Source organism: Mus caroli, unplaced genomic scaffold, assembly GCF_978045245.1.
Source record: "Mus caroli unplaced genomic scaffold, Mus_caroli_1 scaffold_17, whole genome shotgun sequence".
In the NCBI taxonomy this organism is placed as follows: Eukaryota; Metazoa; Chordata; class Mammalia; order Rodentia; family Muridae; genus Mus; species Mus caroli.
Window position 1 is genome coordinate 86,831,343 of NW_028227272.1, and position 16,070 is coordinate 86,847,412.

The window sequence follows — 16,070 nt, forward strand, 5'->3', positions numbered from 1 at the left end:
TGTTCAGCTCTGAGATGGTCACCAAACTGAGGAGACTGCTTCAGGTAGGAAACCTGTGGCAACTGATGTATGAACGTGGGCCCCAGGTCAGCTCACATACTTCTGCAGCACATGGCTTAGTGTCATGGCTGGGGAGTGTCCTTGCATCTGCCCAAGACATACCACCTCATCCCAGAAGTAGGTGATTGGGCTGAGCAGTGCACATTCCCCCCACGTGTGACCTAACCCATTGGGAAATAGATGTCAGCTGCCCTGCTCCAACCTCTACTTAGTCGGGAAGCCCGGGCTCTCCTGGATGCCCTAAAGCCTGTCTCTAGCACAGATGGTGATGGGTGGATACAGCCAGACACATTGTTGCATGTGCTTCTCTCTGTGACACCCATGTTCTTTTGGGTCATTGTTTTTGGAAGGGCTCCTCTTGTCTTTCTCAGGCCTAGGCAGTTCAAGACTGAGAAACCCAATTCTTGCCACAAGGAGAAGTCCCTAGCAACCCCAGGGCTCATCCAACCAGCAAGCAGTAGTGAAGACTGATGCCAGGAAGTAATGGAGGCCCTGCAGTCTGTATCACACACAGTGATCCTCCCCGCCTAACTAAACATCTCAGCAGCCTGACTCTTCTGCCCTACTCAGTCAGGTGCTAAACTTTAAATTCAAAACTCAGAGTGGGCTGGGAGTGGGGGGAGCTGGCTCAGAGGTTAAAGTGCTTGTCCTGCAAGCGTGAGAATCAGAGTTCAAGACCCAGCAACCTTCATAAATGCCAAGTGGGAGAAGTGCTCACTTGGAAAACCAGAGACACACAGCATAAATGTGCACATATGCAAAAACATGCATATTCCCACATATGTGTTCTCACTTCCATCCATACCTGTATACCACACACACACACACACACACACATTCTTTTGGTTCTCACCAAAGGCTCACTGGCAGGAATCCTGAGCCAGTCATATGGCTAGCAAGTCCTCGACCACAGAGCCTCTGGCTACTACACCTATGTCTACTTAAGAAAGCACTCCATGAGATGCTAAGCAACAGAAATAACCCAGGAATGGCGGTGCCTCAGACATGCTCAGCACCCTGTACCAGCACAAAAATGTTCACTGTAATTGCCATCTTCACCGCCTGAGCCCTTACTTACATGGGATAAAAGGCACGGCCTGGCCATAGCTACAAGCTTCCTGTAACAACATGGAGGGGAGCCTGACTCTGAGGAATCTTGCTCAAACAAGATCTCATGAGAGAAACACGCAGGCAGGTCAGCGGGAACTTGAAAGGCTAGCAATGCTTTAAAATCATCTTTGCGCTCAAAATGGCATGGCAAATAAGAAAATGCTGACGTCATGTACACTAAATTAGCAGCTATTGGGCACTGCTGATAATTATCACTACTAACTTGCTAGAAATAGGAGACCAGCTCTCTTCCCTTTCCCTCCTCACCCAAGGCAGCTGGTTGCTCTGTGGATTTCTGAGTTTCCAACAGCCGTTCCTCCTCTAAGGAGCCCCGGTGGGAGTGACTCACAACTTCTTTCAATACCACCCCCTGGAACTGAGATTCTCAGCTGCTGAAAAGGGGATGCAGTACGGGGTAGTCAATGCTGGCAGCACTGCCTCAGGTAACTCCTGACTGGAGAGTGCTCCACCTCCACCTGGCATGAGTCACCCCCAGCCCTTCCTCTGCTCTTCTCTGGATGTGCGGCCACCTTAAAGTCATCCTTCCTCCCTCTACTTCCTATACCACCTACCCAGTCCTCTTCTTCCCTTGCTAGCTCACATCCACATCGGAAGGGGCTTCATTCCGCATTACAGGGCCACACACCATGGCCAGATAAGCTTTCCCAGTACAACAGGAAGGCTTACCAGCGCCTGCCACTCAAGACCCTGCATAAACGTCCAGTGTCCGCACTTGGGCTTTGGCTGAACTTCGATACCCCTTCAAGAGCATGGTTCCTACAGCTCTCTCTTCCGGGAATATACACGTTCCTCATTTTCTACAGCCACATACCTTCCCTATCCCTCCTGTGGTTGCCATGCCAACTCCTCAGCACCATCTCTGCTTCCCCTAACAGCCCTCCTGCGGCCACACTGGGCTCCTTGCCTCTCCTGGAATGTGCCAGGCAGCCTCCCATCTTACAACTCAATAGCCAGCTCTCTCCTCTCCTTCAAGCCCCAAGTCTGACCTTCCTCGAGGTCACACCCTGACCTCCCAATCTGAAGTTGCCTGCCTGCTGTATCCCCCAGCTCCGGGCCACCCCAGGCCTGCTTCTATAGCACAGCGCTTACTATTGCGCTTTCTTGTCTGTGCCACAAACGCCCCCGTTTCACCACAACTCCCTCCACGAGCTCCGGAGTTTTTGTCAACGCAGCCCAAGTGCCAAGAATAGCGCCTGGCATGGGGTAAGCTCTTCAAAAATAATTACTGAATGAACTAACGGCTGCTCACTTCCCATCCCTATCTCAAGAAAAGGAAACCATCGTGGAAAACATCGGAGTCTGATGTAAAGGTTGAGTCCCTGCCAAGCTCCCTGAGTCTCTGCTGAAGTTGAGGTGGTGAGTCTTCGCTGTAAAGCTTACATCTGCAGCTTGGAGCAGCTCTGGGCATCTTCTGGGGAGACCACCACAATTCATTTGAATTTTTTATCTAATTTTTTTAAAGAGCTTACGTAAATGAAGGGGAAACTGGGTAATCTTAGGGTCCCAGTTCTCGTGCCGGTGGGTGGTCCAACATCAACTGGGCTCAGTTGAAGAATGAAAAGTGAGTCAGTTTTTTGAGTTCTGCAGACTGTGTCAGACCTTTGTAGCAGGCTGGCTTCATGGCCACATCCAACAAGGCCTTACAACATCCCGGATGCTGCTCATGATTGCAGCCCTTTGCCCGGCTGGGCTATACAATCACACCTCACACATTATGGTGACACAAATTGAACTGAGGGGCACATATGACTTTGCACAAGGTTGAACTTTCCCAACCTCTTTTAATAAAAATAAGTTGCAATCCAGGAATAGCCCTGGGATCCCTAGTACCTTCAGGGGGTGGGTCCCTGCAGCTCTTCCTCTGCCAGTGCCCTGTGCGGAGGCTGCATCCTACATAGTACAGCCAAGCGGCACCCTGTGAAGGGGTGAGAATCAGAGGGGAGACGCGGATGCCCTACAGTGGACCAGAAGTCACAGAACCAGACACACATACCAAAGAGAACCTCTCATCCACACAGCCATGTGTAATTTCAGATAATAAAAAAACCTAAATATAACCCGGGCATGGTGGCACACGCCTTTAATCCCAACACTTGGGAGGCAGAGGCAGGCGGATTTCTGAGTTCGAGGCCAGCCTGGTCTACAAAGTGAGTTCCAGGACACCCAGGGCTATACAGAGAAACCCTGTCTCAACAGCCCCCCCCCGAAAAATAAACCCCTAAATATAGAGATTTCCATGACTGTGAAATGGGACTATTCTTAATTTAAGATGAATTAATGAGCATTTCTTACATTTCCATTTCAACTCCTAAAGGAATGATTATTCAAGATGCAGCTCACACAAACAGAGGCTCCTTGGTGTCTAAAATATTTCTGAAGTGCACAAAGTGGACTGAGGAGTGCCGCTGTCAGCCAATCCCCCAACTAACTGCCCACCTACCGCCCGCCTCCTCCAAAAAGATCTTGGCAAGAAAGTCAGACATCCTTGTTGGAAATGGAAGGGCTTGTTTTCAAAACAAGTAACTCAGGCAGAATTTACATGCCAAAAAAGTGAGAAAGAGACAGAAATATGAAAACAAACAGACAGACAGACAACAAACAAACAAACAAACAAACACTATAGGTACAAGAAGGAAGGGGGAGTTTAAAAACTAGATTCTATATGAAAATATTTTGTTTCATGAAGCATTAATGTAAGAAATTGTTTTAAAGTATTCCTTTAAAAGAGATCTATTTTATTTTGAAAGCCTGTTTGCCTGAGTGTGTATGTGTGTACCATGTGTATGCAGGATCCCACCAAGGCCAGAAGCAGGTATCAGATTCCCTGAAACTGGAATTTCAGTTGGGGGTGAGTAGCTTTCCTTGTGCTGGAAACTGAACCCAGGTCCTCTGCAAGAAAAGCCAGTGCTCTCAACTGCAGGGCCAGCTCTCTAGCATTTATCAAAAGAACTCTTATCCGGGCATCCCTAAATGGATTTAGGGGACCCATTAACCCCAAAGATGATATACAGAAGAGTGATCCATGTGTTTATATCCGAACAAAGTGCAAGCAAGGTTTTTAGCTGGTTCTCAAAGTGCCTAGGACACGGGTAAAGACTCATTGACCTATGGGGGTCAATTATCAGCTCGGGCAGTACACTGGGGGCGGGGGGTCAGTTATCAGCTCGGGCAGTACATACACTGGGGGCGGGGGGTCAATTATCAGCTCAGGCAGTACACTGGGGGCGGGGGGTCAATTATCAGCTCAGGCAGTACACTGGGGGCGGGGGGTCAATTATCAGCTCGGGCAGTACACTTATTTCGGAGTCATTTAAGGTAAGTGGACAAACAACCCAAACTTTTTAAAATCAAAATGATTTTTCAAGGAACTCAGGATCCTGTTTGGATCTAATACTAGGCTCTCTATCCTAATAAGACCATCAACCTTATTATTCGCTGGTCAAGGGAAGCCAGGGACAGCTTTTAGAATTTTCCTAGTCATCTAATTTGGAATGGGCAGCACTAATTTCCTTCTTACCTGATAAGGTGATTTTCTTTCTTCACCAGATTTGAAGTCTTTAACCTTAGGCTAAGGCCGTGAGAGGCTCCTCCATGTTGGGAGCGCCTTAGAAGTAAGTGCAGAAGACCTGAGGGTGGAGATCTTACACCTAATCTCTTTAGGTCACCCTTTGTGGTGGTTTCAAATAAGAGTGGCTCCCAGAGCCAGTGAGATGGCTCTGTGGTTAGGAGCACGGGTCACTCTTTCAGGGGCCCTGAGTTCAATTCCCAGCAACCACAAGGTGGCTCACAACCATCTATGGGGGGATCTGATGCCCTCTTCAGGCAGGAGGATGTATACACAACACAGCATTCATACATTTAAAAACAACAACAACAACAACACGCTCCCATAGGGTTATACATTTGAATGCTTGGTTACCAACTATCTGAAAGGAATAGGAGGCATGGTCTTGTGGGAGAAGTATGTCACTGGGGGGTGTGGGCTTTGAGGTTTCAAAAGCTCAAGCCAAGCCCAGTGTCTCTCTCTCTTCCTGCTTCCTGCGGATCCAGAGGTAGAACTCTCAATTACTTCTCCAGCACTATGTCTGCCTGGTGCCACCATGCTTCCCACCACGATGATAACAGACCTCTGAATTTGTATGTCAGCCCCAAGTAAATGTTTTCTGTTATAAGAGTTGCCTTGGCCCTGATGCCTTTTCACAGCACCACACTAAGGCAACCATTCTCCCTGGAAAGCTACAGAGTCAGAGAGGGGCCTGTGAGGTTCTTCAGGAAGCTGGTATCTTGAAACTAGTCTGAAATGAATCCATAAACTCTAACAGAGCCCTCCGCCTCCCACTAGACACTGGGGTGCATAGACTTCTGGGAAATACTGACTTCTGGCCATCATCCTTCAGCCCAAATCTCCTTGCAGCTCTCTAGATTCTGTGGCTACTTACAAGAGTAGCAGTGGAGCCAAGTCACATTCTTCCATCTCCTAGTTAGGTTCAACGAAGGTCTCCTCCAGTGTGCACAATGGCTCCAAGCCAAAGGTTCCCTCAGGCACCCCGTAGACATTCTGTGCCTGGTCACAGGGCAGATCACCAATGGCACGTCTCCCCTTCTCTACTTATTCTTTGAAAGCCCCAGAGCTGCAGAGGAGTGGAACTACAGAACCTGAAGCCACACCTTGCCCTCCCTACTAAATCCACTATTTAGTGGTCATCTGTAATAACCTTCCAGAGTCAGTGATCTAAGGTTTACATTTATTTCATCCCAGAATGCTGGATCTTCCTATAAGCTTCCTTTAAAACGAACCCAAATCCATGAGGTTAAATAACCAGGACACAGGAGGCAAAAACTCCAAGCCCAGACTTGCTGACACCCTGGATTCTGCATGACCCCAGGCTGCCCTCTCCTCAGTCTGTTACCAAAGAAAGAATAACCAAAGGGCTGAGTTCAGGTCAAAATCCATTAAGCCATCAATTAAATCTAAAGAGCAACCTAGTGTGTATTGTGTCCTGGGTTGAAATCAGTAACTAAACCCTGCTTCAACGGTGGGAAGCTCTCAGCACAAACTACATACAACATGTGTACACATAAAAAGCACATGGATTAAATAACGGTGTGCCAGATGCCGAGGCTCGTCCTACGTGCTACTTCCAAAGCTAACATGTGAACTCCACGGCCTGCCCATTTCGGAAACAAATCCAACCACTGAACACACACACACACACACACACACAAACAGGAAAAATGGCCAAGACCTCTTTTTTTGATCATTTTCGAATCAAATGAAATTGTCCGCGTTAGTTTGGATCCAGCATATTTTCTCCAAGCTGAGAGGTCACGCCCTTAGCCAAATGTTTGCCAGAAGGTTTTCTGGTGGGAGTGAAGTGGCTGACGGGGCTGTTAGAGACTGGACGGCGGCATCTCCAGGGCCGACGAGGAGGCTGAGATCTACGATTCAAGCCTGCGACAGAGGTCCCTTGGGTCAAAAACTTTGAGAAGAAAAAGAAGAATTCTTTTCCAGGAAGCTTCCACACCCACTGTCTCTTAAAATACACTGTTTGGAGCACAGTGGGCTCAAACTTAGCCTAGGAAAATGTGGGTGGATGGGTAGTGTTGTGCATAATTCTGGGGTTTGTTTCAAGTCATTAAAGATCCCTACTCAACATATCATGTCAATACCAGAATAATACTTCCGTCCATTAGGTCAGCTCCACAAAAGGCTTCCGAGCCCGGCATCTCTTTTGGCTCACCTCATACAGCTCTGCCGGAGGATGGTGTCACTCTCCCTGGACAGGGGAAGGAGCTACAGGAGGAGGTGACTTACCCAAGGTCACCCGGTGGGCGAGCAGACAAGCCAGCATGCTAATGGCCTCCTTAGGATTCTGTGTGTGCGGCGCTCTGCATTGCATTAAGCGGTGGCTTTATGAGACACCACACTCAGATGATCTCACTTCTGTATATTAACTTGGGAAGTCGAGAGGCAAGGGATGGAGATTTCACATCACAGTCTCCCAGGGGAGTTCTCAGTGGAGCTGGGGGGGGGGGGGATGGGGGAGGAGAGCTCTGTCTCACTCTGCCCCTCTTCCGTGGGTGGTTGGTATTTAAGGACAGCAGTGTGTCCCGCTATCTCTGGAGTTAGAGACAGCGCTCCAGAACACAGCTGGGCAGCCCTCACCAACCTTACATAGAGCACAATTCTACTCAGTCCAGGCAGAGGTGTTGCCTGCATCAACACACCCTTTGCCAAGTTCAAGGCGGGCAGAGGATCTCTCTGAACCAGGCCTCTAATGCCAGTCTGATGGCAGACAGCTTCATGGCCATCCTTCAGGGCTTTCCATGGGACCCTTTAACAGGGCCCCTATTGTGACCTGCCAAACTGACCGTTCAGTAGTGACCCTCGGGGTGGTTAGGGGACCACAGGTGTTTACCTGTTACTTCTGTCATAATCTCACTTTGGTTATTAAATCAGAGAAAAGGAAGGTTAAAGTTTACCTTCTCAGGTGACACAAGATCTGGGCACCAACATCCAATGGTCCGAGTCATCTACCCACACAGCACCACTACCAATTCGGAGTGTTACGCCAGTGACCAAATTCCCCGTCCCTGGCTGCTTCCTAAGTACTAGGCTTCCTGACTCCTGGACAATTCCATTCTCTCAAATAGTCCTATTATTACCCCTACTGAGTGTGTACATCCACGATGCCAAGGATCTAACACAGAGCCTCTTAGAAGCCATTCAAGCGAGGTTCTGCCACTGAGCTAGAGTCCCCAGTCACAATACCTCCACTTAAGACAGGTGAAGAAATCAAGGCTTTAAAACAACTACTAACTTGCCCAGAGTCAACCAGGTAGGAAGGGGTGAAGGGTCTAGAAGACTAGCTTTCGTGTCAGCAAAATTCATCTTCAGGGTTCTTCAGAAAGAAACCCCATGCCACTCCAGGCCCTCCACCACCTGGCCCACCTTAAAAGTAACACTGCCACTGCCCATTGGACTCGAACTGGCCAGAGTGCAGTACTGCCTGCCCCCTACTGGGCAGGTCGGAGTGCAGCAGCCTTTGCAGGTCACCTCGATGCCCACTGTCTTTCAAAGTAAAGAAGCGCGCCCACTCTTGGATCAGAAGCACAATCCACTACCCACTTCTTAACCTGGTCAGAATCCCCAGCTCCCCAAAATCTGCCGCAAGGACCAAAGCATGCAGGACCGTCTGACATTCACTCTCGCTATTATTGCCCGACAAGCTAGTGGGCCACCCCTTCCCTGGTAAGATACTTTTCAAGTCTCTTACAAATCTGCTCACGCCCCTTCTCTCCTGCATTAAACTGCCAAGCAAGCCGACTAAGTCTCTTTATCCCCACCTTCCAGAGGGAGCCTCTAGAAGTCAGGGTTTGCCCAAGGTCAAGCAATTTGGCTGCAAGCTAGAAACTGGGAACCCACCCATATTATTCCTTCTGCTACACCTCCCTCCAGAGACGGGGCCGGCCGCATCGCAAGGAACAGGAAATTGAAATGGCTCCTGGTAAGACGGCGAGCCTGCCAACACCAGAGAGAAGCTGACAAGTGACCGCAGACCGCCCTGATTCAAAGGCTGCCTCTTCCGAGGAGCCGCCCACGGACTTCTTCCCACCTGCTGCAGTGTGGATATGAGCTCCAAGCGCCTGCAACCCACCATGCCTGCTCGTCCAGAGATGATGAGGTGACAGAGTCCCATCAGGGAGGTGTTGTGGAGGGACTGAGTTGAGAGGCAGTCTCCCAGTATGAACTTAATAGCTCTATTGCCATTCCTAACACACCCTCCCACCCCACTGCATACACACCCCTTAATCTCCACCCCCTACCCACAGAACTGTAAGAGGGGCGCAGCAGAAGCGATGCCAGCTGCAGCAGCTGCCAGACAAACCCGGGTACAGCCCGATTTCAAAAAAAAAAAAAAAGAGAGAGAGAGAGAAACCGATAAGAGCAAAATCATGCACTTTAAGAGGCGCGCACCACTTCCAAAATACTGAAACATCTCTGAGGCTTTACCTGGGTGGTTTTTGCTCTTCTGCCTTGCATGCTCTTGCTAAGGCTAATTTGTGGGTTGGTGGCACCCTCGGAAAGACAGTGCGACTTCCTACAGGGAAGCGTGTTGTAATTACTGTATGGAGGAGTCTCTTCGGCAGCAGCCGGTGGCATCTTATGCTTTGCAAGGTCGGGAATATCCGACACCAAATTCCGGCAGTAGCTTGAGAATCTGTTCCTAGGTCCTCCGTTAGCCTTCGCCCCAGAGTTTTTCTGAGCATACAAGTCACCCAGGGAGTTGGCTCGCTGACAGGTGCTGAGCTGCCGGGGACTCGCCTCTGTTTCCATCCCCCGAGCCTCCTCGCAGTCCTTCTCTTCCGCGGAACCCAAGATTTCTTCGTTGCTTGTTAAATGTTCTTGGCTCAGATCTGAGAGTGAGAATTCCAGGCTGTCCTCCCGCCAGATGTCTGCAGATTTGGAGCGCTTCTTCTTAAAGCTGGCCGTCTCCATGAATGTGGGCCCATTGGATGTATAGGGACGCTGCCTCCTGCCTCCCTCAGCCAAGTACGTAGCGTCATCCCCGTAAAGCCGGCTCTCCTCTGAGTCTGGCATGCTCTGCACGGAGGCTGCAGTGAGGACGATGCTGCCGTCTACGCTGGGAGTGACGGAAGAATCGGTGTAAGATACGGGTCTCAAGCCCATATCTACTCGGTCCACCCAGATGGGGTCCCCGAAGTCATCTAGGGCGCCTTCTTGGGAGAAGGGCTCCAGGCCATTTTCAGCCAGGGACTGGGGGATGCTGGGCGTGCTGCTGGACCGGGTGCTCACTTCAGAGTTCCTGTGGATAGCCTTCCCGGAGGAAGCATGCCGTGTCCTCCGGGTCTTGTGTGACAGCCGCAGGGAGCGTGAAGTGTGCTTCCGCCCCAGGCTGGCATGCTTTTCTCCATAAAACTCGTGGTCTACATTTTGGCTTTCTGCGTTTCCCATGGTTTTATGGTCTGTAGCAAAGGGGAAAGAAAAAGCATGAGATAATTGAGTCTGTATTAAAATGGGTATAAAAACCTTAAGAGTAAGGGCTTAGAATCAGGATAAGCAGACACTTTGGGTATGGGGTTAGGTAAGTAAAAAACATTTCTAATTACTTTGGCCCCAGACATGGCCCCCAGGACTGATACCTGGCAACAGGTGAGAATACCATTATCAATAGATAATAATCAATATCAATACAGATAGACATTCATGTGAAACAGTCACATAAATTCAGTAATGAGAGGGCTGTCTTTGCCCAAAGAGTAGATGCCAAGAGACACCAGTGTGTTACGCGTGTGCAGGTGACCACTCGGCTCACCCTGGCTTTCTTCTGAAGAGTCACAGCGACACATCGCAAAGTGGACTCTTACTGAAAACTAAAGGACAAAGGAGCATTTTCCCCCTCCCTCCCTGCCAGGGCTCCTGTTTGCTTTCTTGGTTTCATCTATGCCCTTTTATCTGTCCCATGGTTTGGAGAGATGGGTTTGGGTGGTTGGTTTTTGTTTGTTCGTTTGTTTTATGCCTTTTTTTTTTTATTCTATCAAACCTCAAAAAAATCAGTCAAAACTAGAAAGCTTCGAGATGCATATCTAATCAAATTTTCCTAACGAATCAAAATCATAAAGGAAATAGGCTGCTACTGTTCACTTCCCAGCCACTCGGGTACCTCTGATGTGTGGGAGGGCAGGGAGGAGGGGCTAAGAAGGGACAAATGCAAACCTAGCTCGGCAGCTGACTAACAGGTTTAATCTGGGAGCAAACCCAACCTGGGAACATGAATCTGGTACACGGTGGCCCGGAGACAGAAACGCACCCTGGAAAACCAGCAAGTGTGATCTGGCCTAGTGGGATAGTCCAGGTCCAGTCCAGGTCCCAGACCACATTCCTAGTCTCCATCCCTGTCCTGAAGGCACAATTCTGTCACCCGTAACTGCAAGAAAGGGGGCTAGGGGGAGGGCATCTTCACAGCTTCACAACTGTGACTCTATTTGGCCTCGACCCCGTTGCAGAGTCTGCCCATTTCTCTTCCAAGTGTACACACGCAAGACAACACATGTGAAAACAGATGAAATTAAATAAGAAAAAGAGGGTCTGTCTCCCTGGGAAGCCCTGCGCTAGCTCTGTCAACAGCATGCAGATCTAAGTATTTGAGAGGTAGTTGGTGAGGATTACAGCATTCTAGAAGCCAGAGCTGAGCAGTAAATGACAGAGACACAGTCTCTACTCTTAAGAAACCACAGAAGGGACACAGTCACCAAGACAGTAAAAGGCATCCCAGGAAACAGGAATTGAGGTTGATGACCACAACAAAAAAGATGCAAGTGCCTATTGGTCCAGAAATCACTACAGTCCCACTGTTGACTCTAGCATGGCTTCGGCGCTGACAAGATATCTTATTGTATACTTGGACATTCGGCACACCAGAAAAACTTCCAGGTGATGTGCTAGTGGATTCAGGGTGATTCATCGGGATACCAGAGGTCAAGCTATCGCTGTACTAGCATGTTCCCCACTAGCCACACATCGTGATTCTCAAAGGGATCTTCCAGGAAAGAGGACACCCTTTCACCATCAACGCAGTATGCTCACACCTCTCTAGCTGATGTCTAAGGAAACTGAAAAGGCTGACGGTCCACGTCATCGATGCATCACGATGCATCTTAATTCCTAAGTCTAGCACTTGCTACATGTTTTACAAGCACAAGTAAACACAGATTTTACTAACAGTAAAGGCATGGCCAATTTCCAAAATTCATGTTATTATTTTATCTACTTTTGAGGAGTGAGGAATCCAGCATAGAACCTTGCACATGGTAGACGCATGTTCTTCACGGAGTTACACGCCATCTCACACAGCTCTTTATTTTCAGAGAGAAGGAAGAATTGGGTTTTGAACCCAGGGCCTTGTGCATGCTAAACAAGAGAAACTGAACTACACCCCCAATCCCAGCTCTTAAGTTTCCAAAACACTAAATTAACTATAAAGTTTCTGTGTGCTTTGTCGATGGACAGAAGACTGAAAGCAAACGTTAGTTGTGAGTCTCACAGGCTGGAATTGAAACCCGGAAGGAATCCTAACGAATGAACAGAGTGGAAGAAAAGGGGAAGCTGTTGCCACTCTGACCCACCGCATCACACACCCATCCAAAGGCCAAGGGTATAAACGCCAGCTTTCTGGGCAGGCTTCCTTCAGCCAAGAGAAAACTAATCAACTTAAAAGCCCCCAAGAGAGGGTTCCTAAAGGAAACGGCCTAACACGCAAGAATTATAATGGTCCATGCATCACGCTGACAGCTCTGCCGGATTAATAGCACTTTTAGCAGTGCGATTCTCTTCACGAGCCAGGGTAGGAAGGAGACCACTTTTATCTGTGGCATAAGAACTTAAAGACAAGTGCCAAATCTCCTAGATCCTATCAGGACAGATTCTCAGGGGACGACTTTGGCACGGCCAGCATCAAGTATAAAGCAACAAAAGGTAAGAAAAATTAGTTTCTAGGGGCTCCAGAAGCAAGTTTCTAGGGGCTCCAGGAACACTCCTCAAGTTAAATGCTTCCCCTGAAGGTCCCTGCAGGGCAGGTCGGGAGTGGGGATAGACTCTGTAAAGAATATAAGGCTGAAAAAATTAAACCTGCTCCCTGCAGAGGAGATGAACCCTGTCCGGGAAGCAATCCCCAGAGAGCTGCTAACCCACAGCCCTGATCCCACACAGGTAAGATGCCAGCCGCTCCATCTGTCACCTTACTGTTCCATCCCGCCTGCAGCTTGGGCTTTATTTTCATTTCAAACACACAAATCCTGGCCAGAGAGTTAATAAATACGTATCTACGTATCAAGTTCAATAAAAATCAGAGGTGATCAGAACCTCAGATAAACAGACGCCACGCAATCCGCAATCGGGAAAGCCTTCAGGTAGGAAGGACAGACATAAATGTATGGAAAGACAGATAAAAACGTAGAAATCTAGATTAAATACACACAGCCCCACCAGAAATAGAGGCTTGGCATCCCTGACCGAGACAATACGATGCCCCAGGCAGAAGGCTCAACACACAACTTCCCCTCAACACAACAGGTTGTACTCAAAACACAGATGCCTTAAAGATACCAGGTGAATCCAGCTTCTGCCTATGTGGGAGATGTATATGAAATATAAAGGAATCATGCATTTACACTTGGGTCCCCTCCCCAAAATATCTCAGGTATCTTAAATGTGAACTCTCAGCTACTTCCAGTCCCTAGCATTTGGTGACAAGCTATGAGAGCTGTGTCAGCCTCCCAGCTGGGAAACCAGCACTGATTCCTTCTTCATTTTCAGGGGCACGCTCACTCGGTTCTAGACAGCTCTTGCATTCAGGAGGTAACTGGAGGGAGTATAGCTTTTAATACTAAAATCCCAGCGGTATTTGGGCTTTCTTGGCCTATCTTAAGGGCCTACTCGAGCTCTTCCTTCTGCCTGGAGCCCCCTCCTCACTGGCGTCCGACTCACAAATCCCCTCAGATCACTGACACCAGAGGACCCCCTGGTGCCAGCAGGAAGACCTTTCCTGGCCTTTGGATTTGAATACCAACCTCTCCTGCAGAACCCTGGTTGATGTCTTCCTTAACGTCCAGTATAATATTTCACATAACACAGCACGTGATACATAGTTCATTTGTTTATTATCTTAATTCTGTGCTTTCCCACAAAAACCAAACATCAGGAAAACCGGACGCTGCACTTATTTTGTTTCCTCCCGTCCTGGGCCCCTAATGAAGGAGGGACCCAGAACAGAGGCTGGCAAGAAGTGGGCACTCAATAAAAAGAAAACAAAAAAACAAACAGAAGTAATACTGAAAAGAAAAACACCCTAAATCTAGGTGACAGATCATGCAATAAAGTCAGACATGGAGGCTGGAGAGACGGCTCAGTGTTTAACAACACTTGACCTTCTTACAATCCCAAGAACCCACAAGGCACTCACAATCATCCTAACTCCAGCGGGCGGCGCTGCCCTCCTCTGGACTCCTTGGGAACCTCATGCACACTGACTACAGACTACAGATATAAATGCAAGTGGAACATGCATACACATAAAATTAAAATGTAAAAGACAGGCAATAGGGACTGGGTTCCATGCTGCCCTGATCTGTGACCTGTACCCCTCCACCGTGCTTCCTCACACAGCCTCATTCCAGTGAATCCTGCCTGCACTTTCTGTTTTCTTCCTGGGTTTGAAGCCATCTGACAGAAGCTTAGAAGTCAAGGCCACAGGGCAGACATGCTGGGATCCAGGGTGACTCAGGGGAAGTGTAGCAGCATGGTGGACTGGAGCAACATTTCAGAGTGGTACGTGTGGACTCAGAAGGTTCAGAGAGCGCTGGGTCTCTGGGGGGCCAAGGGTCAATGGCAGAATGACTAAGGGCTTCTCAGGGACACCATGACTCTTCACTAAACCGACAACTATACTAAATGGGCCTCACACTCCGTCAAATTAAATACACAGGAAAAGAGCTAGGAGTTGTGTTTAGGAAGGTTATCAAAATGCACAAACCTTCATTATGGTGTTTCACACACACATCTGGAAGGAAGCCTCGATTGCTTCTGTAGGATTCCTTAGAGTACTAAATCCATTTGATGGAAAGATACAGATACTATATTATATACTATCGCTGTAAGATAAAGTGATACAGATCTTCCAAAGGACAGACACATATACAGAGAGAGAGAGTGACAGAGACAGACAGACAAACAGAGAGACAGAGAGACAGACAGAGAGAGTAGGAGAGACAGAGACAGAGAAAAGAAAAAGAAAGTGTCAAAACACATAGCTGAGAAACAGGTAATGGATAAACCCCTTTGTAAAATTAGCCATGACTCTGCAATTATTTTGAAATTAAAAAAAAAAAAAATCTCAAGCAAAAAAAAAAAAAAATCAAGCCTTAATTAAACGGAATAGTTTGGTTAAAACATTAAATCTAAAAGTAGGGAGTTTCTCTGAAAAAATATATTTATAATCATCCTAACCCTTTCTTTTTTTTAACCTTAAAAAAGCACCTAGAACATTCTACTATCTCCTCAATAAACCAAGAAATTAAGGAACAAGCGGGCACTTAGTAGGCAGCCGTGAGAACATTGTTGCCAGGCGATGCACAGACAAATGTCGTGGCTAAGTAAACACAGGGGAGGGGCTATCCAGGGACACTTCGCACTTGTGTTACTGCAGTGAGCAAAAATGAATTGCTAATATCTGCCATCAATAAGAAGCAAGATACTACCCCACTCCATAAATCACAACTAAAAACCTAAACCAAAACTAAACAGAAGCATCCAGACTGAGGAGGAGTCCAGACTAGAAGACATTCACCGAGCAAGGGCTTCTCCGCCTTTAAGAACCAGTGGGCAGCAGACCCTGCGCTTCTGAGTAGAAGAACGAAGAATGGAACCTGGGAGCCAAGAACGAGTGGGAACCTCAGGAAGTAAAGCAATGAAAACAAGCCTCTCCTCGTGTGTGCAAACCCACACACAGCTCGGGCGCACGGGCCTGGGACTGACTCTAAATACCACAGCAATGGCATAGGGCTAAGCAGCCCCAGTCTCAGGCTGACCCTTGTGGTTACAAACATGGCACAAGCCCAAAGTACCGCAGCGAAGGCTTTGGAGACTTGGCTGACATGGGGGCCTGAGATCTAAATTCCTAAGCCAACCATCAACTTTCAGACTCCCTGCTGGAGAAAACAACCGCCACACAATCCATGTCCATTGAGAAATTTCCAACAAGACCCAGAATCTCACAACGTAATGTTCAAAATGCCCTTGTAGCATCCCAAATATCTAGGAAAATAGATGCCAAATTCCGGGTGGCCCAGACATTGGAATT

General features: G+C 48.2%; 1 protein-coding gene across 6 annotated transcripts in view; it reads right to left on the reverse strand.

Annotated features, from left to right (window-relative positions):
* The window catches only part of Tiam1 (TIAM Rac1 associated GEF 1), a 349,838-nt gene that overhangs the window by 102,385 nt on the left and 231,383 nt on the right, over positions 1–16,070 (reverse strand). For all 6 annotated transcript variants that reach the window (XM_029470566.2, XM_029470562.2, XM_029470564.2 and 3 more), the window contains one exon: positions 9,206–10,179. In XM_029470566.2, coding sequence (XP_029326426.1) covers positions 9,206–10,168 — 963 coding nt within the window. In that variant the 5' untranslated portion in view covers positions 10,169–10,179. The remainder of the gene's footprint in view (positions 1–9,205; positions 10,180–16,070) is intronic.